This window comes from Salmo salar, chromosome 04 (genome assembly GCF_965601325.2).
Source record: "Salmo salar chromosome 04, fSalSal1, whole genome shotgun sequence".
Taxonomy (NCBI): Eukaryota; Metazoa; Chordata; class Actinopteri; order Salmoniformes; family Salmonidae; genus Salmo; species Salmo salar.
In genome coordinates this window covers 67206478-67228034 of record NC_138294.1, presented here as the reverse complement: position 1 = coordinate 67228034, position 21557 = coordinate 67206478, and the positions used below count along the sequence as shown (strand labels likewise).

General features: G+C 45.4%; 1 protein-coding gene across 3 annotated transcripts; it reads left to right on the top strand.

Moving 5' to 3' along the window:
• The first annotated feature begins 202 nt into the window (after positions 1 to 202).
• On the top strand, positions 203 to 18276 carry ypel2a (yippee-like 2a). Of its 3 annotated transcripts, none has more exons than XM_014197119.2 (5): positions 203 to 387; positions 11312 to 11591; positions 14194 to 14237; positions 14376 to 14484; positions 14988 to 18276. In XM_014197119.2, exons 2-5 carry the CDS (start codon positions 11484 to 11486, stop codon positions 15075 to 15077), a joined length of 351 nt encoding a protein of 116 aa, XP_014052594.1. In that variant the 5' UTR covers positions 203 to 387; positions 11312 to 11483; the 3' UTR covers positions 15078 to 18276. The 3 variants fall into 3 exon arrangements, with proteins under 3 accessions (XP_014052594.1, XP_014052595.1, XP_014052592.1); XM_014197120.2 differs by having other exon boundaries at positions 11298 to 11591; XM_014197117.3 differs by lacking the exon at positions 203 to 387 and having other exon boundaries at positions 7916 to 11591.
• Positions 18277 to 21557: the final 3281 nt, after the last annotated feature.

The following is a 21557-nucleotide window of genomic DNA, read 5'->3' as shown; positions in this document are numbered from 1 at the left end:
TATGACCGCCACTCATGTGGTTCACTACTGCGAAACGTACAGTAGGCACCTAACGTAGCGGGTGTAAAAGAAAGTAGGCACTTGATGCTCACCGCGCAACGATTGGTCAGCCACATTACCATCTGTAGCCAATAGGCACAATGTTGCTATGCTGTAATGTTACATTGATTGGTTCCCTTGATTGTCAGTATGCCCTAGACGGGGTACTGTCTTTGCTCAATTTAAACCGTGCGCTCTACAGTCAGTATCCGATTAACATCCTCTGCTTATCGAGCCTTGAAGTCAACGCGTAGAAGAAAACCCTCTAACGGAATGAGCAGGATTTGCAACACAAAGTTGTGATCTGCAAAGGACAAGAGGCGACGATTGAATTTTCTCTATCCAAAGGTACAGTCAATGCTTATTGTTATTGCACAACTGTACAGGTAGGTTTAAAACGGATTGCATCTTGTCCGAAAGTTCATAACGGGGCCTGAGACATGATTATAACTATTTTACAACAATTACACAATAACATGTCTGACCGACTATGCTTGGTGTATAACCTGCTGGTGTAGTTTATGATGCGAGTGGAATTGATGTCGAATGTCCGCAGTGGCACTGGATGCGCTGGTTTAGATTACACAAAGTTGGCAGTGGCGTATTCTGCACCACCGCTTCACTGTCGTCCACCCTACGACTGTGCGCGCGATGGAAGTGGAAGTTGCAAAAAGGAATGCATTATGAAATTAAATTGGCTCTGACTTGTTTTTGTTGACAGTTTTGCCCAATGTTGAAAATCATTTTTCATTACTTCTGCCATATTAATATAATTGACAGACTTAAATTGGTTGTTTTAACAGCTATTCAAAATATTACCATCGTTTAGTGGTTGTATTATCATTCCTAGTAATTGTATTATAATTCCTAATTCTATGGTTGTAACATTGTAACATCGATGTCATTGTCAAAGGTTCGACAATACCCGATGTCAATCTTTCCTATTGATTTTCAGTGACCTGATAGCCTAGTGAGAGGGCTCTATCGTTTTTCTCCGTTCCTACAACACCATACCAAAATAGTGAATCCAGTTTTATGGTGGGCCACATAAACAGATGACAGCTGGTTCCCCTTGATTAGTCTCATAGATCTAATTCACTCTAAATCAGCTTGACCAAGTTGGCAGAGAGGGAAAGGGTAGCTATTTTTACCCACTGTAACATCTCTGTTCATTTGGACATTTCATTATCATCCGAGTGAGCGAAACAGCGCCCCTCTGTCTCTCTTACGTGTAGGCCAGATCTGATATCTGGTCCAAACGAGTATTACATTTTTGCCTGCCATAGCGAAGCCAGGGAGCATTTGTCCTCCCTTGACCAAAAAAATAGAACAGTATTTCCAATCAGCATTGAGCTAAACTGAGCGAGCTCAACTGTGAATTTTCCTGGCATAAAACAAAGTGTCAAAGGAAGCCGGCTTGGATTTGTCGTCTGTCCTATCAAATCGCTTTGAGAGCATGTCATTAACAGAAATAACTTGAATTGTTTCATCTCATTGTGTTATTGGCCTCCGGTGTCTAGCTAGCTAAAATGAGCCCTTTCCTAAATTGTGGTTTTACTTAATTATCCTTACTGGCCAATGATTATAACGGCGATTCTGATCCAACCATTAATTCATACATTGTTGTGCTCCTGACCTGGGAGGATGGAAGTTCAATATGTAGCTAGATGTAGAAGACTAATGTTAACTAGCTAATGTTGCCCATGAATGGAAGTTAGGCTAGCGAGCAAGCATTTTAGCCACGTAGCCTAAGATAACAAAAAATAAAAGCGTGTACTGTGATAGAGTGATAGACATGAAAGAGAGGAGGATGGCATTGGTGTTTCTCTACAAGTAGGGTGCTTGGCTTCCCCATTGATTTTTACCCATGCACCGCTACTGCTTAGCTTCCTATTTAGTTATAACCTTAACTGGCAAGTTAATAAATCAACCACTTAAGAGGTAGTTTTAAAACCACCCAAATGAAGCTACTTATGGAACACAGCATATGCATCACTTGATATTGTCAAGCGCTCAATGTTTGTAACCTCTTTCTTAGCCACTCAGTACTATGACAAAAAACAGCCTTTTAAATACTTGTAAGCATAAGCACAAAATCCTAGCGTTTGGCATGAAGTCAGTGCCAATATGTCGAGCAGTGCAACAGAGATATAGCTGTGTGGGAGTGTTGTTGTGAGCCCCAGGGCCTTCTGAGTAGGAGGCTTTCTCTCAGTCAGTCTGCATACGCATGGCTGTGTATGGCTAGACTGAGGTTAGTACGGTAGCTCACTTTGTCATTAAATCGCCATCACAGAGGCTGGAAAAATCAGAGCATAATGTCACTATAGGCATAGCCAGGACAGGTATAATACAGTCAAGCTGGTGATACTCATAGTCAAGAATGTTACAATTCAACTTCCATTTCCCCTGAACAGCCTACCGTGTTGTATATTCAGTCAGTGTTTACTCCATACTTTGCATCTTGGTAGGGTTGTGTGAGGTAACGACGGTATAGTATACATACCCTAATGCGCATCACATATGCAACAGAACACTGTACAAGTCAATAGACCCCAACTGGATATGATATTAGTGTGTATCTTCTTCACCGCTTCAAAGCATCTTGTGTGTGTAAAAAGAGTGCTATTCAAAGGACACTGCTGGGTCCTCATATGGCAGGGAATCAATTCAGAGACCAGCTGTCTGCATTGGCCCTTTCATTCATCCAATGCTAATAAATGGAGGGAGAGAGCATGGCGGGGATGTTTACACATTCTATCCAGCTGGTCACACCTATTTCCTGCCAGTCATTAACACCAGCTGGGACATTAGCAGAAAGTTCTACACCCCCTCCACACATTCAGGAGTTTGTCCTGTGTTGTGAAGGATGTGGTACATTCCATGTCTACGTTTTGAACAGGATCAGATTGACATGAAATCCATGGTAATAATAGACTACCACCACATATCCACTGGGAATCATATCAAATGTTATTTGTCACATGCTCCGTAAACAACAGGTGTAGACTAACAGTGAAATGCATACTTACAGGCCCTTCCCAACAATGCAGAGAGAAAAATAATAGAAAAAAGTAATAAATACACAATGGTTAATGATAACTTGGCTATATACACAGTGTACCAGTACTGAGTCAATGTGCAGGGCTTCAAGGTAATTGAGGTAGGTACTGTATAAAATCGAGCACACCGCCATGCAATCTCCATAGACAAACATCGGCAGTAGAAGGACCCGTACTGAAGAGCTCAGTGACTTTCAACGTGGCACCATCATAGGATGCCACCTTTACAACAAGTCAGTGTGTCAAATTTCTGCCCTGCTAAAGCTGCCCCTGTCAACTCTAAGTGCTGTTATTGTGAAGTGGAAATGTCTAGGAGCAACAATGACTCAGCCGCGAAGTGGTATTTTATAAATATTTTTTATTTAACTAGGCAAGTCAGTTAAGAACAAATACTTATTTTACAATGACGGCCAAACCCTCCCCTAACCTGGACGACGCTGGGCCAATTGTGCGCCGCCCTATGGGACTCCCGATCACGGCTGGTTGTGATACAGCCCAGGATCAAACCAGGGTCTGTAGTGACGCCTCTAGCACTGAGATGCAGTGCCTTAGACCACTGCGCCACTTGGGAGCCTCATAAGCTCACAGAACGGGACTGCCGAGTGCTAAAGCGCGTAAAGTGTAAAAGTCCTCTGACCTCGGTTGCAACACTCACTACTGAGTTCCAAACTGCCTCTGGAAGCAACGTCAGCACAAGAACTGTTCGTCGGGAGCTTTGTGAAATGGGTTTCCATGGCCGAGCAGCCGCACACAAGCACAATGGCAAGCGTCGGCTGGAGTAGTGTAAAGCTTGCTGCCATTGGACTCTGGAGTAGTGGAAACGCATTCTCTGGAGTGATGAATCTGACTTCACCATCTGGCAATCCGACGGACGAATCTTGTTTTGGCGGATGCCAGGAGAACTCTACCTGTCCCAATGCATAGTGCCAACTGTAAAGTTTGGTGTAGGAGGAATAATGGTCTGGGGCTGTTTTTCATGGTACGGGCTAGGCCCCTTAGTTCCAGTGAAGGGAAATCTTAACGCTATAGCATACAATGACATTTTAGACGATTCTGTGCTTCCAACTTTGTGGCATCAGTTTAGTGAAGGCGCTTTCCTGTTTCAGCATGATAAATCCCCCTTGCACAAATCGAGGTCCGTACAGAAATGGTTTGTCGAGATCAGTGTGGAAGAACTTGACTGGCCTGCACATTACCCTGACTTCAATCTCATCAAACACCTTTGGGATGAATTGGAACGCCGACTGCGAGCCAGGCCTAATCGCCTAACATCAGTGCCCTACCTCACTAATCCTCTTGTGGCTGAATGGAAGCAAGTCCCTGCAGTAATGTTCCAACATCTAGTGGAAAGCCTTCCCAGAAGAGTGTAGGCTGTTATAGCAGCAAAGGGGGAACCAACTCCATATTAATGCCCATGATTTGGGAATGAGTAGTTCGATGAGCAGGTGTCCACATACCTTTGGCCATGTAGTGTAGGTAGGGTTAAAGTGAATAGGTAACAGGATAGATCAGGAGTAGGAACCCTGTCCCTGGAAGGGCCCAGGTACTACAGGATTTTGTTCTAACTAGGCACCACACCTGACCAACTGAGCTAATTGATCAGTTCAGTGATTACCTAAATTCAACACACCTGGTCTTTTCAGGTCGGTTCAATTAAAAATAGGAAGTGCCTGTGGCACGCCAGGATCAGGGTTGCCTACCCCTGGGATAGATAAAAAACAGTAGCTTCAGCGTATGTGATGAGTGTGTGTATTGTGCATGGTGCGTGTTTCTATGTGTATGTAGTGTGTATTTCTATCAATGTGTGTGTGTGTCTGTGTGTGTATTGTGCATGTTAAAATGTGTGCAGGCCAATGCAGACCTACATACATGTCAATGTGTTTGTGTGTATCCATCCTCCGCCGGCGTCATCGGCCAGCCATCCAGCCAGCCCTCAGTGGCCCAGCCCCCTGACTGTCTGTCTGGCCAGACTCTGTGCTCTGCTTTGCCCCCTGTGGGTCTGCTGCTCTGCTACTGAATGATGAGCGCTAGGTAGCCTAGCAGTGCTGAGTTACTGGGAGCCGTATGTGCAGTCTGGTGATGGAGTGGCTGGCCTACATACAGCAGCAGCCTAGTCTGGCCATGTAGCTGTATACTGTCACACTCATAAGGATCTGACACCAGTACTCCTGCTGCCACTGACCCGGTTCTCCCACTCTCTCCTTTATTTATTTATCATTTTATCATGTCTCTATCTCTCCCTCATCCTACTGCAGTCTTTCATTCTCTTTATTTCTCTACTCTAAATCAACTAAACCAAGTTGGCAGAGGGGGAAAGGGTAGCTATCTTTACCCACAGTAACATCTCTGTTCCTTTGGACATTTCATTGTCATCATTATGATGAAATAGCAACCTAACGGGCAAGTTAATAAATCAACCACTGTTTTAAAACCACCCAAATGAAGCTACTTATGGAACACAGCAGATGCATCACTTGATATTGTCAAGCGCTCAATGTTTGTCACCTTTTCCTTAGCTCTGTACCATGTAAAAAAAAATAGCCTTTTCAGCCTTTTAAATACTTGTAAGCATAAGCACAAAATCCTAGCGTTTGGCATGAAGTCAGTGCCAATATGTTGAGCAGTGCAACAGAGATATAGCTGTGTGGGAGTGTTGTTGTGAGCCCCAGGGCCTTCTGAGTAGGAGGCTTTCTCTCAGTCAGTCTGCATACGAATGGCTGTGTATGGCTAGACTGAGGTTAGTACGGTAGCTCACTTTGTCATTAAATCGCCATCACAGAGGCTGGACCAATCAGAGCACAATGTCCCTGACACCAGTACTCCTGCTGCCACTGACCCGGTTCTCCCACTCTCTCTCCTTTTATTTATTTATCATTTTATCATGTCTCTATCTCTCTCTCAACCTACTGTTGTCTTTCATTCTCTTTATTTCTCTGGTTTTCTTATTCTCTTTCTCTTCCTGCTGTTCTCTTGTACTTTTCACCGTTTCTCTCTCCATCTCTGTCCTGGTTTCTCTCTCCATCTCTGTCCTGGTTTCTCTCTCCATCTCTGTCCTGGTTTCTCTCTTCATCTCTGTCCTGGTTTCTCTCTCCATCTCTGTCCTGGTTTCTCTCTCCATCTCTGTCCTGGTTTCTCTCTCCATCTCTGTCCTGGTTTCTCTCTCCATCTCTGTCCTGGTTTCTCTCTCCATCTCTGTCCTGGTTTCTCTCTCCATCTCTGTCCTGGTTTCTCTCTCCATCTCTGTCCTGGTTTCTCTCTCCATCTCTGTCCTGGTTTCTCTCTCCATCTCTGTCCTGGTTTCTCTCTCCATCTCTGTCCTCGTTTTGCCTGCCCTTTTTTAGATGTTCTCTCTCACACCCTTTCATTCTCTTTTCCGACCCCTCTGTTTTCTCATGACCATCACTCATGCCATGCCAGCCTCATCTCCATTCCCAGGGCACATGTGCCTTTGTTGTTTTAGCTAGTTGGCTGAGAAAAACATCACAAACACTAACAAATGTAGCCGTAATTAACAACTCTTCGTCAGTTAGCTAATGACAACATGTGCAAAAAAGCTGCGATAGCTGTCAGATCCTTATATCTCAAATGAATGATGCTGTTTCAACAGTCTCACTCCTTCAAAATAATAACCATGTTTTTGGTAAGGTTCAGTCTCTTCTCACTATAGCATTCTGGTTCCTTGGTGTCCTCCAGATCCTACAGTCTGCAACATCTCTTTTGTTGTGCAAACGTGAAGGGCCCTGCCATTGACAGAGGACCATTTGCTGCAACTTCCACCAAGGCTAGTTCCTTTGTTATTCAATGGCGGCAATTTGGTTGCAGTCTGTAATCTCAATTTGAAAAGGGGGGATGAAGAGGGAGAGGGCCCTTCTCCGCTGGGGGTGTTCCTGGGTGATCTGAAATCATGAAGGACAATGGAGAACTTCCTTCCCCATGGAGAGGTGTCTCCTTCAGTGACCTGTGAATATTGGTCTGCGTGGCCGTCCTGTGTTGAATGTAGGTTGGAGATGTGGATTGGGAGAAGGAGGTGTGGGTGAGGGCGGTGGGGGGCGAGGTGTTGCTGAAGGAGGTGTCCTACCTGGCCAGACGGTGTGGGTGAGGACGGTGGGGGGCGAGGTGTTGCTGAAGGAGGTGTCCTACCTGGCCAGACGGTGTGGGTGAGGACGGTGGGGGGCGAGGTGTTGCTGAAGGAGGTGTTCTACCTGGCCAGACGGTGTGGGTGAGGGCGGTGGGGGGCGAGGTGTTGCTGAAGGAGGTGTCCTACCTGGCCAGACGGTGTGGGTGAGGACGGTGGGGGGCGAGGTGTTGCTGAAGGAGGTGTCCTACCTGGCCAGACGGTGTGGGTGAGGACGGTGGGGGGCGAGGTGTTGCTGAAGGAGGTGTCGTACCTGGCCAGACGGTGTGGGTGAGGACGGTGGGGGGCGAGGTGTTGCTGAAGGAGGTGTCCTACCTGGCCAGACGGTGTGGGTGAGGGCAGTGGGGGGCGAGGTGTTGCTGAAGGAGGTGTCCTACCTGGCCAGACGGTGTGGGTGAGGACGGTGGGGGGCGAGGTGTTGCTGAAGGAGGTGTTCTACCTGGCCAGACGGTGTGGGTGAGGGCGGTGGGGGGCGAGGTGTTGCTGAAGGAGGTGTCCTACCTGGCCAGACGGTGTGGGTGAGGACGGTGGGGGGCGAGGTGTTGCTGAAGGAGGTGTCCTACCTGGCCAGACGGTGTGGGGTGAGGGCAGTGGGGGGCGAGGTGTTGCTGAAGGAGGTGTCCTACCTGGCCAGACGGTGTGGGTGAGGGCAGTGGGGGGCGAGGTGTTGCTGAAGGAGGTGTCCTACCTGGCCAGACGGTGTGGGTGAGGGCAGTGGGGGGCGAGGTGTTGCTGAAGGAGGTGTCCTACCTGGCCAGACGGTGTGGGTGAGGACGGTGGGGGGCGAGGTGTTGCTGAAGGAGGTGTCCTACCTGGCCAGACGGTGTGGGTGAGGGCGGTGGGGGGCGAGGTGTTGCTGAAGGAGGTGTCCTACCTGGCCAGACGGTGTGGGTGAGGGCGGTGGGGGGCGAGGTGTTGCTGAAGGAGGTGTCCTACCTGGCCAGACGGTGTGGGTGAGGGCGGTGGGGGGCGAGGTGTTGCTGAAGGAGGTGTCCTACCTGGCCAGACGGTGTGGGTGAGGGCGGTGGGGGGCGAGGTGTTGCTACATAGGGCCTATAGTAGATGAATCCAGATCCTTCAATAATAATTCTCTACATGGGATGGTTGGAATACTGGGGCTCATTAGTAGCCAGGCAGTCATTTCCAGGCTATTTAAATAGTTGCTGGGTTGGTTTTTAGCCTTATTTGATACGACCTCACCATGATAGCTTGTCATCTCTTATCTTTGCTGGCTGGCTGTTGTTTCAGTCTTTCATCTTTTGTATTTTGATATTTGCGTTTATTTTTAACCGGTTTGCTGGGGTGAAGGTAGAGCTGTTATCGAGGCTCCGTCAATAAACCGTGTAGAGGCTGGCTTTTGTTTTCATTGGTTTTGCCCAGAGGGAAGACATTAAGGATGGAGTCTGTCGTTTGTGCTTGTTAGGGTAGAGAATAGCTAGTGATGCCTGCCCACACTGCATACACGCACGCACGCACACACACACAAACACGTGCGGTCTGTGTGAGGTGCTGCAGTTGTTGCCCATAGACAAAGCTGACAATGTATGGCTTTTACAGCCAAGCCAACCTCTTTTTGTTTGGAGATGGTTGTCATTTCTCTCTTCTCGGGCTGACATGGTGAGACTAATCTATAAGTCATTGATTTGGTGCTTCTGAATGAGCAGGATGGCAATGATTAGACAGGAGGTATCTATGGGCACAGTTCCCTTTTCATATCAATGGTGGTCACAGTACATGAACGTTTGTAATCCCAAGCTTGATTCCGTCAAGAGGGGATGTGTGTTTATTTGAACAGGCTCCACTGATACAGCTAGCGCCTTTAATCATGTGAGATTGCGCGTGACTGTTTGGTTGGCCATTTGGAATGGTACACACACACACACAAACAAACAAACAAAGACACACACACACACACAGTGTCAGCTCAGAGGTAACAGTGGGCCTTAGTGTCATGGCTGTTGTCACTTTGACTGGCCACCATGGCAGTGACCCTTGCCCAGAGAGAGAGAGATAGCTCAGCACTTCCATTCTTCTCTCAGAGGGTGGTGGGTGCCCCCTCCATATTGTGCCAGGCCCTAGGTCCTTAGTCAGCAGGCTTTACAGCAGGCGTACGTGGCATGAGCCGCTTACCTAGCGGGAACTGCTGAGTAGGGATACAGGAGTGAGCATTCTGGACTCCCTCTGTATGGCTAGTGTGCACTAACAGTATAGAGCCCCTGTAAAGGGACCTCATAGGACAAAATACGGGCACGGCCATTGTTTATGTGGCCAGAGGGGCAAATGTGGTAGCCCTTCTTCACAGGATGAATTCATCCAAAGAGTCACCCCAAAGATGTTACAAATTGGAAACCTTACATGAGTCTGAATTACGAGTCTGTCTGCTTCCTTCTTGCTGTTGTCTTGCAGTCAGGCCAGGTGAAAGGTAGACCTATGAAAAAGCATGGCATGTTTTTATTTGTCAAGGGTAGTTGGAATGCTATTTTGCTATGAAGTACACAAAAAAAAAAGAAATGCATGAAATTGTATGAAATGTATGCATTCACTACTGTAAGTCGCTCTGGATAAGAGCGTCTGCTAAATGACTAAAATGTTAATGTTAATGAAGCAGACTACCTTTTTATCGCGTTGCATGTGAAAGCACGCGGTCAGTGGTTGTGACAAATGGTGTGTTAAGTGGGTACAGTACAGCAGTAGTGTTCCCTTCCTCCATTTCTGCTTGTCTCTTATCTCACAACTGGCTTTGCCACTTTAGCCTTTGTGGTGCTGATGTCACAACCCTCTGATCACAGCGTCTAATCAATCGCCTGTGTGTGTGTGTGTGTGTGTGTGTGAGGCTAACCACTCTGCCATATGTTTGATTAGCTCAGCAAATCTTTCCTCTCATTCAATTAGCAAGGTAAAGATAACTTCTTATCATGTTCTTTTTGCTTCACGGACAGTTCCTTTGTTTCATTAGTCCACTGATGATACAGTCCCAAAATGTTTTTCATGTCAGAAATGATGTTTTGAAGATATAGAACATTCAAAATGCAGAAAGGTTCACAGACGACGTGTGTACAGCAGCTTTATGTTTTAATTAGGCCTGTTTTAGAATTCAACGCCACTGCTAACATTGTACAGGTTGATATCATTCCAGAGCTATTAAAAAGTGCAACACCAGCGAAAATGGAAAAGTATTCTAAGAAAAACTATGTTGTGAGATATGAGTACATAAAAACCATGATAATGTACATCAATGTTTACCATTTTGGTGCTGGAACAGTCGCAGGCCACTGAGGCCAGTAGAAGTAGCATTTTACCAGCTCCACCACTACTGCATACACATCCTGTCCTACACACCTTTTCTTCCCTCAGCTCCTCTTCGTGTGTGCTTGGTGGCCGTAGTCTAGACCACACGCATACATTTAGCTACACACTCCTGGACACTTCCATACATTTAGCTACACACTCCTGGACACTTCCATACATTTAGCTACACACTCCTGGACACTTCCATACATTTAGCTACACACTCATGGACACTTCCATACATTTAGCTACACACTCCTGGACACTTCCATACATTTAGCTACACACTCCTGGACACTTCCATACATTTAGCTACACACTCCTGGACACTTCCATACATTTAGCTACACACTCCTGGACACTTCCATACATTTAGCTACACACTCCTGGACACTTCCATACATTTAGCTACACACTCCTGGACACTTCCATACATTTAGCTACACACTCCGGACACTTCCATACATTTAGCTACACACTCCTGATGGAGAGCATTGTATTGAATTGTGTAATCATTTACAAACACTTTCCACCATGCTTTAATGAGAGAGAGCCTCAAGTAGGACTTGTTGGAAAGATTGAGTCAATGAACCGGCGTTTTTCAAAAGGATTTTTCCACTCCGTGGAGTGTGTGTAGGTCTGGATCATTGTGTCTGTGTGCGTGCAGATATGTGCTTTTATGCATGTGTGTAATATTAATATTTGGCATTCTCAACACAAAATATTTCTGTGCCTTCACGATAAACATGACCTGTCATCATGGATCTGTATTAAAGTGTGTGTGTCCCAGGTGTGAGCCTCCCACCCCGCACCCCACCACGGCCCTCACCTGTGTGTTGCGGTGCTTCCCCTGCGAGCCGTCCTGGGCCGGCAGCCCCTTCCTGCACCGCCCCCATACTTCGCCCAGCAACAGCAACGCCGTCGCCCCTGAAACCGCCGCTGTCTCCCAGGCAACTGTCATCATGACACGCTCCAAGACCTTCCAGGCCTACCTGCCTAACTGCCACCGCACCTACAGCTGCATCCACTGTCGAGCACACCTGGCCAACCATGACGAGCTCATCTCCAAGGTAGGCTTTTTCGACAAGGACAAAAAAGTTGAAATACATTTGGGAATAGGGCAACTATGTCATGTGTATGAAGCTGCATAGCAGAGGAGCTGCAGGCCAGTTGTAGTTAAACCCCATATTTTAACAGCTGTAAATCCTTATGCTGGCACACTTCCTAGCATCTACTGCAGAGCCTCTGTGTGTGTGTGTGTGTGTGTGTGTGTGTGTGTGCGGTTGCATTTGACTGAGAGTAGATTCTGTCTCAACGTGATTGCTTCCATTTGCTGACGGTAACGTTGAGCGTTCATCGTGTGGCACCAGGTTGACCCGGGTTCACTTTATTCCACCAGTTGTTGTGGTCATTAACACAGTAACGGCCCTGAATTACTTAACACATGTCAGGATCAAGGAAAAGCCCTTAATCCATTTAGCTTTGTGTGCAACTGCAAGAGAGAAGTAACGAAGGAAATGAGAGCGAGATCAAACCATAAAAGAGAGGGGCGAGAGAGGTCATCATATTACTGTCACCTCCTGGAACTCTCTAGACTAGAGCATCATGGGTAATATTCCCGGGTGGATGGAGAAGCCACAAAGCTTCCTAATACACAGACACACACAGCTTTTCATAGACACTAGTGGGCTTTTAGTGTAAGCCAGCAGCACATCAAAGCAGATTGACTGTGTTCACTCTGCAAACACACCGTTTCCATGGAAGCAGCATGTTTTTATGTCAGACTAAAATAAAGAGGGCAAGGATTGCATGTGTGTGTGGGTGGATGATTTTGTGTGTAATGTGTGTCTGTGTGTGAGAAAGCCAGAGGGAGAGAGTGAGAAAAAGAAAGGAGAGTTTGTAGGAGAAAATGTGTGTGTGTGTTAAACTGTAGAGGCTTCATGTTTATCTACAATATATTAGACAGCATGGATCATAGCCACAACACCGCTCTACACCAAACACCACACACACACACACACACACACACACACACACACACACACACACACACACACACACACACACACACACACACACACACACACACACACACACACACACACACACACACACACACACACACAGCACAGCACAGCTCCACACCACCCCATACATGACACTACACCACACGCCACAGTACCACACCAGCTCTGTCATATCCAAAGCGACTTACAGTCATGCGTACGTACATTTTATGGGTGGTCCTGGCCTGGGAATCAAACTCACTATCCTGCCGTTGCAAAGCGCCATGCTCTAGCAACTGAGCTACATAGCACCACCCCATCCCATATAGCTCCATCCCCCACTATACACCACAGAGATCCATCCCCCCACCATACCCACCACACAGATCCACCCAGGCTCCTGGTGGCTACGGAGCTACACACATGTCACAGTGCGACACACTACCAGCTTGGGAAAAGCAGCCAATCGTAAAGCCTTCTCCCTCAGGGCTGTTTTTTCTATGGCCATATGGTAGGGCAGAACTCTGACTCGGCCTATCAGAAGGCTTGTATTATGTGCCTCCTGGGAACTCCTTAGTCGTTGTTGAAAATACGTTGTCGTTAAAAGCTTGAATTGATATAGGTTAAAGGTATGTACGGTACATACCATATGTGGGTAGGTGGGTACGTACGGTATAGGTAGGTATGTACGGTACATACCATATGTGGGTAGGTGGGTACGTACGGTATAGGTAGGTATGTACGGTACATACCATATAAGTGGGTAGGTGGGTACGTACGGTATAGGTAGGTATGTACGGTACATACCATATGTGGGTAGGTAGGTACGTACGGTATAGGTAGGTATGTACGGTACATACCATATAAGTGGGTAGGTGGGTACGTACGGTATAGGTAGGTATGTACGGTACATACCATATGTGGGTAGGTAGGTACGTACGGTATAGGTAGGTATGTACAGTACATACCATATAAGTGGGTAGGTAGGTACGTACGGTATAGGTAGGTATGCACGGTACATACCATATAAGTGGGTAGGTAGGTACGTACGGTATAGGTAGGTATGTACGGTACATACCATATAAGTGGGTAGGTAGGTACATACGGTATAGGTAGGTATGTACGGTACATACCATATGTGGGTAGGTGGGTACGTACGGTATAGGTAGGTATGTACGGTACATACCATATGTGGGTAGGTAGGTACGTACGGTATAGGTAGGTTTGTACGGTACATACCATATAAGTGGGTAGGTAGGTACATACGGTATAGGTAGGTATGTACGGTACATACCATATGTGGGTAGGTGGGTACATACGGTATAGGTAGGTATGTACGGTACATACCATATAAGTGGGTAGGTAGGTACGTACGGTATAGGTAGGTATGTACGGTACATACCATATGTGGGTAGGTGGGTACATACGGTATAGGTAGGTATGTACGGTACATACCATATAAGTGGGTAGGTAGGTACGTACGGTATAGGTAGGTATGTACGGTACATACCATATAAGTGGAAAAACAATACCATGTTAGCATATCATTGAGATGTTTTTAATGGGATACCTTCGTTTTAGGAATGTGAGTGATGCCATGTGTCTGCCTTGAAGCTAGCATCGCTGTGTAAAACATCCTGTTCTCCCTCTCTCGTCTCTCATCCAGTCCTTCCAAGGAAGTCAAGGTCGAGCTTACCTCTTCAACTCAGTGTAAGTACCTGAGCCTATTTTTATTATTCTCCAAATCAAACCCCCATTTGATCACTTTGCCACCCCTCTCTATTTTTTACATTTTATTTTCTTCACCTTTCTCTCCATTTATCACACTCCTCTTGCTCTCCGTCTCAGGGTGAACGTGGGGTGTGGACCAGCAGAAGAGAGGGTTCTGTTGACAGGGCTTCACGCGGTGGCTGATATCTACTGTGAAAACTGTAAAACCACGCTGGGCTGGAAATACGTAAGTAGCTAATTACATAGGAATCCCCCACAAACAGATCTCTAGACATGCAGGTGTATAACACATATATAGACATGGTAAACAAATGCTCCACATTGCTGGTGTCCCTGGCTTCGCTTTGTGGGCTACCTATGTGGGTGTGTGGAGGTCAGTGAGAGAGACCCGGGTGGTACGTGGCCTTGTAGTGTTTTATGGTGTTGCCATCTGTGATGTTATTAATATCCCCCACGAGGCCTAATGCTCCAGTCTGTCAAAGGGCCAATAGTGCTGCTGCTGACCTAGTACGCCCATCAACAGCACACACACACACACAGACACACTCTCACCCATGCACATACAGGCACATGCACATACAAGCAGTCTACGTCACACGCACCAACACGCACGCTACGTGTTTTATTAGGATTACGTATAAAATAACAAGGGAGATTACCCCAGATAGAAAATCACACTGTTTACATTCACGACAATGCTCCAGTTTGTCTCTCTCGTTCTCTCTGCAGGAGCATGCCTTTGAGAGCAGTCAGAAGTACAAGGAGGGGAAGTTCATTATCGAGCTGGCTCACATGATCAAGGACAATGGCTGGGACTGAGGGGGCTGACCTCACCCCTAAGGTTTACTGCTAGCTCATCCACATGACCCTATTCACCTGACACACCGCTCATGTACTCCCACAATACACAGGTGTAAGGGTGTGTGTGCGCAAGTGTGCGTGCATGTGTGTTTACCAGAATGATAATCTCCAGTCTAAAGCATATACAGATATGCACAAACACACACACACACAGTTGCACAGAGACGTGTGTTTGTATTCACTCTGCATGCTGAAGCTTGTTCCAGGCCTCAGGGTGGACAGGAGCCCACAGGTTAAGGGTTATAGGTCATAGGTTATGGTCTCTCTGGGGGATGAATGAGATGAACAATGACCATGGTAATGGACAGACAAGAATGGACCCCTCCAACTCCACAAGACCCACTAACCCTACAATGAGGTGAAATTCTGTTCAACATTCCGTTTTTTACCTGCGATCACCCTCACTACCCTACATGGATCCTTCCACATTAATGCATTTTTTGGTTGCTATGTTTCAGTGGACTCCATTGATTTAGGAATGAGAATAATTTTAGAGGATCTCTATGATGGGCAGACTCATGGAAGACACCAACCAACCAGAATCACCAGACTTCTTGAAGCCTGAAATCATCCAAAACTCCTTTCAACCAAATCAGCACCTTATCGTTCGGGATTGAGTTTGAAACAGATTGTCATAAATCTAAAACTGCTTGATTGTTCATCTGAAAAAAAATCTTTGCTGTTCTTAGTTTTTTTGTTCTAGCATGTGTTTAAGCTATGGATGTATTTGTTAATTTATTTGGTATTGTTTGGGGACAATCCCTTTTTCCCCCCTTTGTTAAAAGGCAGTAGCTTTGTTGGTTCCCCCCTCACTTCCAATGGTAGCAATCTTAAAAATGAGGTGTCATTCAAGTTGTCATCCTTTTGCCGATCTGAGTGTGCTATTACCACCCTCTGTGAATGTTTTAGTAATGGCAGTGTGTGCGAGGAACCCAGAGTGCACAAGGTTTACATGTCAACTGGGTAAAAAGACCAGGGGGAAAATGTAGCACCCGTAGCTCTTTTCAGTCTCAAAGCAATGCAGACATTATAAAGGTGATGCAAACTGATGAGGAAATTAGGCATGTGGAGTGCCCCTTTCCTAGACGCTGATCTGAAGTCAGTGTTGTGTCACCACCCATCCCTCCCAGAGGTTGAGGTTAGGATATGGAGAGGGAAAGCTGATCCTAGAGCTGTTTATAAGGGCAACTTCTAACAGGCACCTCACACAGACTGATGGTTGTGAACTGGTGGTTCTCTGTTTACTTGGGTCTGCATCCTCCACTGCCTCCTCGCTTTTTGTTTTGTTGTTGATTTTGATTTTACAAGATTTGAGAATTACGACATTTAAAATGGACTTTCTACAGTCTGGAACAGGAGAACCAACCGAAAGCCACAGAATACCCAATCAGAGGGTTTCACACGTCCCAGCACAACAACCAAAGACTCCCATCAACAATAAGTTGACCAAACAATGGACCTTGCGGTTGATTGCTTGTATCAGGAAGTTGCCGAATGAAAGATTGTGATTGGCCGAGAGCCACTGTCGAACCTTGGCCTTTCTCTGTGAGATAATGCATTGTTTGGTTGCGACAATTACAATGTTAATACCTGTATATTCACTATGAACATATGCATTATTATATAACGATAAACAGTATTACACCATGTAAATAGCCATATTCAATGTTTTATTTATTCATTTATTCAGTTGATTATTTTAGTCTATGCTCTACTGTCTGTCTTGGGGCCCCTTGTGGGACAGTTAGATTTCCTACTTTTTTACTATTTGGAGAGAAAAAAAAGAAGAAAAAAAAGTATTTTGCAAAGGAAGGAAAATTGATGGCAACACATGGAGACTCAATAAAGATTCTCATTTGATCGATCTGAAACAGAGGCCAAAGTATGTTTTATACTCAATTGGTTGCTAGTCTTGTACTTTAGCCAAGCCCTGTGGCTTTTGAGATGACAACAACCACAGGTAGCCTAGTGGTTAGAGCATTGGGCCAGTAGCTGAATGGTTGCTGGATGAAATCCCAGAGGTGACAAGGTAAAAATATGTCGTTCTGCCCCTGAACAAGGCAGTTAACCCACTGTTCGCCGGTAGGCCGTCATTGTAAATAAGAATTTGTTCTTAACTGACTTGCCTGGTTAAATAAATCAAATAAAACCACAAATGAGCTGGCTAAAACAGAAACAGATCTGGCAACCAGGGTCATTGTATTGTACATACAGCGCCTTCAGAAAGTATTCATACCCCTTGACTTATTCCACATTTTGATGTCTTGACCTGGATTCAAAATGGATTAAATATTTTTTTCTCAACCATATACACACACACACACACACACACACACACACACATACCCCATAATGACAAAATGAAAACATGTTTTTAGAAATGTTTGCACATTTATTGAAAATGAAATACAGAAAGATCTCATTTACACAAGTGAGTCAATACATGTTAGAATCACCTTTGGCAGCGATTACAGCCGAGAGTCTTTTTGGGTAAGTCTCTAAGAGCTTTGCACACCTGGATTGTACAATATTTGCACATTATTCTTTTAAAAATTCTTCAAGCTCTGTCAAGTTGGTTGTTGATAATTGCTTGACAGCCATTCTTGCCATAGATTTCCAAGCCGATTTAAGTCAAAACTGTAACTAGGCCACTCAGGTACATTCAATGTCGTCTTGGTAAGCAACTCCAGTGTATATTTGTGTTTTAGGTTATTGTCCTGCTGAAAGGTGAATTTGTCTTCCAGTGTCTGTTGGAAAGCAGACTGAAGAAGGTTTTCCTCTCGGATTTTACCTGTGATTAGCTCTATTCTGTTTCTTTTTATACAAAAAAACCCCCATCTTAATCCTTGCTGATGACAAGCATACCAATAACATGATGCAGCCACCACCATGCTTGAACATATGAAGTGATATTCAGTGATGTCTTGTGGGATTTGCCCCAAACATAAGGCTTTGTATTCAGAACATAAAGTTCCTTTCTTTGCCAAATTATTTGCAGTTTTACTTTAGTGCCTTATTGCAAACAGGATGCATGTTTTGGAATATTTCTGTACACGCTAACTTCTTTTCACATCGTCATTTAGGATAGTATTGTGGAGTAACTACAATGTTGTTGATGCATCCTCACAGCCATTAAACTCTAACTGTTTTAAAGTCACCATTTGCCTCATGGTGAAATCCCAGAGCGGTTTCCTTCCTCTCCGGCAACTTAGTTAGGAAGGACGCCGGTATCTTTGTCGCGAATGGGTGTATTGATACACCATCCAAACAGGGGCGGTTCTGGGGGGGGGCTTGGATGGGGCAGAGCCCCTGTGACAACAATTTTGGACCCCCTTGTGGTCCCCCTAAATGTGGAGTATGAAATAATTTTCACATAACTAATTATTGCTATCGTTATTTTTTTACATCCGTTATTAGACAGTGGCAACGCGGAACACTAATGATTATGAACATGGTCTTTTGCCTGCTAATGCCTGCAATGCAGTGAAGAAAACGATATGACAACAATAACGTCTAATGTAACTGGCCCCTCTAACAGTACAACTGGCCCCAGCTTGGCCCCCCCAGTTGAAATGGTCTAGAACCGCCACTGCATCCAAAGCGTAATTAATAACTTCACCAAGCTCAAAGGGATATTCAATGTCTGCTTTTTTTCTTTTACCCACCTAACAATAGGTGCCCTTTGCGAGGCATTGGAAAACTTGGTCTTTGTGGTTGAATCTGTCTTTGACATTAGTGCTCAACTGAGGGGCCTTACATATAATTGTATGTGTGGGGTACAGAGATTAGGTAGTCATTCAAAAATCATGGTAAAGACTATTATTGCACAAAGAGTGAGTCCATGCAACTTATAATGTGACTTGTTAGGCACATAAAATTAAAATAACAAAGGGGTTGAATACCTATTAACTGAAAACATTTCAGCTGTTCATTTTTTATTAATTTGGTTAAAAAAAAATAATTTCAAAACCAATGGGCCTTCCGAGTGGCACGGTGGTCTATGACACTGCATCGCAGTGCTAGCTGTGCCACTAGAGATTCTGGGTTTGAATCCAGGCTCTGTCCCAGTCGAGACCCATGGGGCGGCGCTCAATTGGCCCAGCATCGTCTGGGTTAGGGGAGGGTTTGGCCGGCAGGGATGTCCTTGTCCCATCGCACACTAGCGGCTCCTGTGGCGGGCCAGGTGCAGTGCACGCTGACAAGGTTGTGAGGTGTACGTTGTTTCCTCCGACACATTGGTGCGGCTGGCTTCCGGGTTAAATGGGCATTGTGTCAAGAAGCAGTGTGGCTTGGTTGGGTGGTGTTTCGGAAGACGCACAGCTCTCGACCTTTGCCTCTCCCGAGTTCGTACGGGAGTTGCAGCGATGAGACAAGACTGTTACTACCAATTGGATACCACGAAATTGGGAAGAAAAAGGGATAAAAAAATAATGAATATAATATAAAAATCGAAAAGCATTATTCGACTGTGACATTATGGGGTATTGTGTGTAGGCCAGTGACATAAAATCTCAATTTAATCCATTTCAAATTCAGGCTGTAACACAACAAAAGTTGGAAAAGGGGTGTGAATACTTTCTGAAGGCGATGTATGCTTTGACATTCCAGCTGCTAGGATAGCACCATTAAGATGGATTTCAGAGAAACTTGCATAACTGACAACTGTTCATGCATGCATTTATTATCCCATGAGACAAAATAATTTGTCCCAACATCTGCTGGACTCTCTAATTCTGGTACATAATGTGTAAAAATAGATGCAGTTAGACATTTTGTACATTGGATGTCTGAAGAGGGTATTAGCCTTAGCTGGTTATCGTCACCGGGCTCTCGGATGTGCCCGGACCTCCTGCTCTATTTCAATAGCAGCAGATGGTGGGACAGGGTCTCCTAGCAACTGGGTTTCAGGGGCAACAGTATGAATGGTTGGCATTAGTGTTCCCTGACTGGTACTCCGCATCATGGTACAATGCCACAGTAAAATTCTGGGTTGCCATCCCTCCCTAATATATTATTTTGCGTGGTTTTATTAGGGATAGAAATGCTTAGTTGGGATATGTGTGCATGACTTGTTCTTGAGCCAAGATAAGAGCATTGAAAGCAATGGAAGAGAAGCATTAAAGTTTGAGTTGCATGTGAATATTCAATTACAGGGCAGTTGCTGTCAAATAGAACTTATTTGATACAGTATTCAACGTTCAGCTATGTAGCAGTGGAACAGGGTTACTAAAATGCCTGATCCCACTAGGTGTGGCATATCAAGAAGCTGATTAAACGGCATGATCATTGCACAGGTGCACCTTGTGCTGGCGACAATAAAAGGTCACTTTAAAATGTGCAGTTTTGTCACACAACACAATGCCACAGATGCCTTAAGTTTTGAGGGAGCGTGCAATTGGCATGCTGCCTGCAGGAATGTCCACTAGAGCTGTTGCCAGAGAATTGAATGTTCATTTAACTACCAAGTGCTGAGGAGCATTTCTGTCTGTAATATGCCCTTTTGTGGGGAAAAACTAATTCTGATTGAAACTGGGGAGCCAGGCCCAGCCTGTCTCTTAGTCCCAAAGCCATAACATTATTTGCTATAGATAGGGCCATTGTACATGACTCTGAATGCACAGTGCTGGCCTTGTCACATACTCCTGTATGAGAGTCCTTCATGAACAGTGAGAGCAGCGTTTCCTCTCTCCTGCAGCTGCTGCTCCATTTTCTTTGGTCCTGGCCTCAGGAACCACATGCTCTATTTAGTCTGCGGGGCCAATGGGTGTGGAGTGGAGTTTTTGGAAAGAGTGAACATATGTATGAAAGGGATTTGCTTGGGGGACAGGGGTTAGGGGGGGATACACTTGTAATTCAGTACAGCCCAGTAGAGCCTTAAGGTGTCTGTGTGTCATCTTTAATTAGCAGTGGTGAGTGGTTTTGACATTGTGTATGTGTGTTTGTAAAGCTGTAACTAGACATGTGTGAGGCTGGATACTGGTTGAGGCTGGGTTGGGTGGTGGGTTAGGGTGGGACGCCCATAGTGGTTGTGGATCGAAGAAAGAGTGGTTAGAGCTGGAAGACTCAGAGTTATTACTTTGACCCGCAGTTGCTAAAAATAACAGAGCCCTAAACAGCTTTCCCTCCCAGCCACACACTTCCTTGTGTGTTTAAACAGCAACTTAAAAAGACACACAAACACCATACAAGACATACACTGGCACACACATAAAGACCGGGTTAAAAGACACACACAAAAAATCCAGATCTCAATACAGTTATCTGTTCCCAAAGCGACAATATGTTATGAACAGAGTGCACTACGTTTTGTAGACGTGACCCAAAGCCAAAGTTTCAAAAAATGTCATTGTTTACAATGAGTGCATGGCCAAATTTTGTTATTGCACACACGCACTTCACAGACCAGGTGTTCCTTAATGGAAATATGCAAATACATGC

Coding starts and splice junctions, on each gene's coding strand:
- ypel2a (XM_014197117.3), top strand. CDS start 11,205: ATGTGTGTAATATTAATATTTGGCATTCTCAACACAAAATATTTCTGT. Junction 11,592..14,193: donor ATGACGAGCTCATCTCCAAG/GTAGGCTTTTTC, acceptor TCTCTCATCCAG/TCCTTCCAAGGAAGTCAAGG. Junction 14,238..14,375: donor GCTTACCTCTTCAACTCAGT/GTAAGTACCTGA, acceptor TCTCCGTCTCAG/GGTGAACGTGGGGTGTGGAC.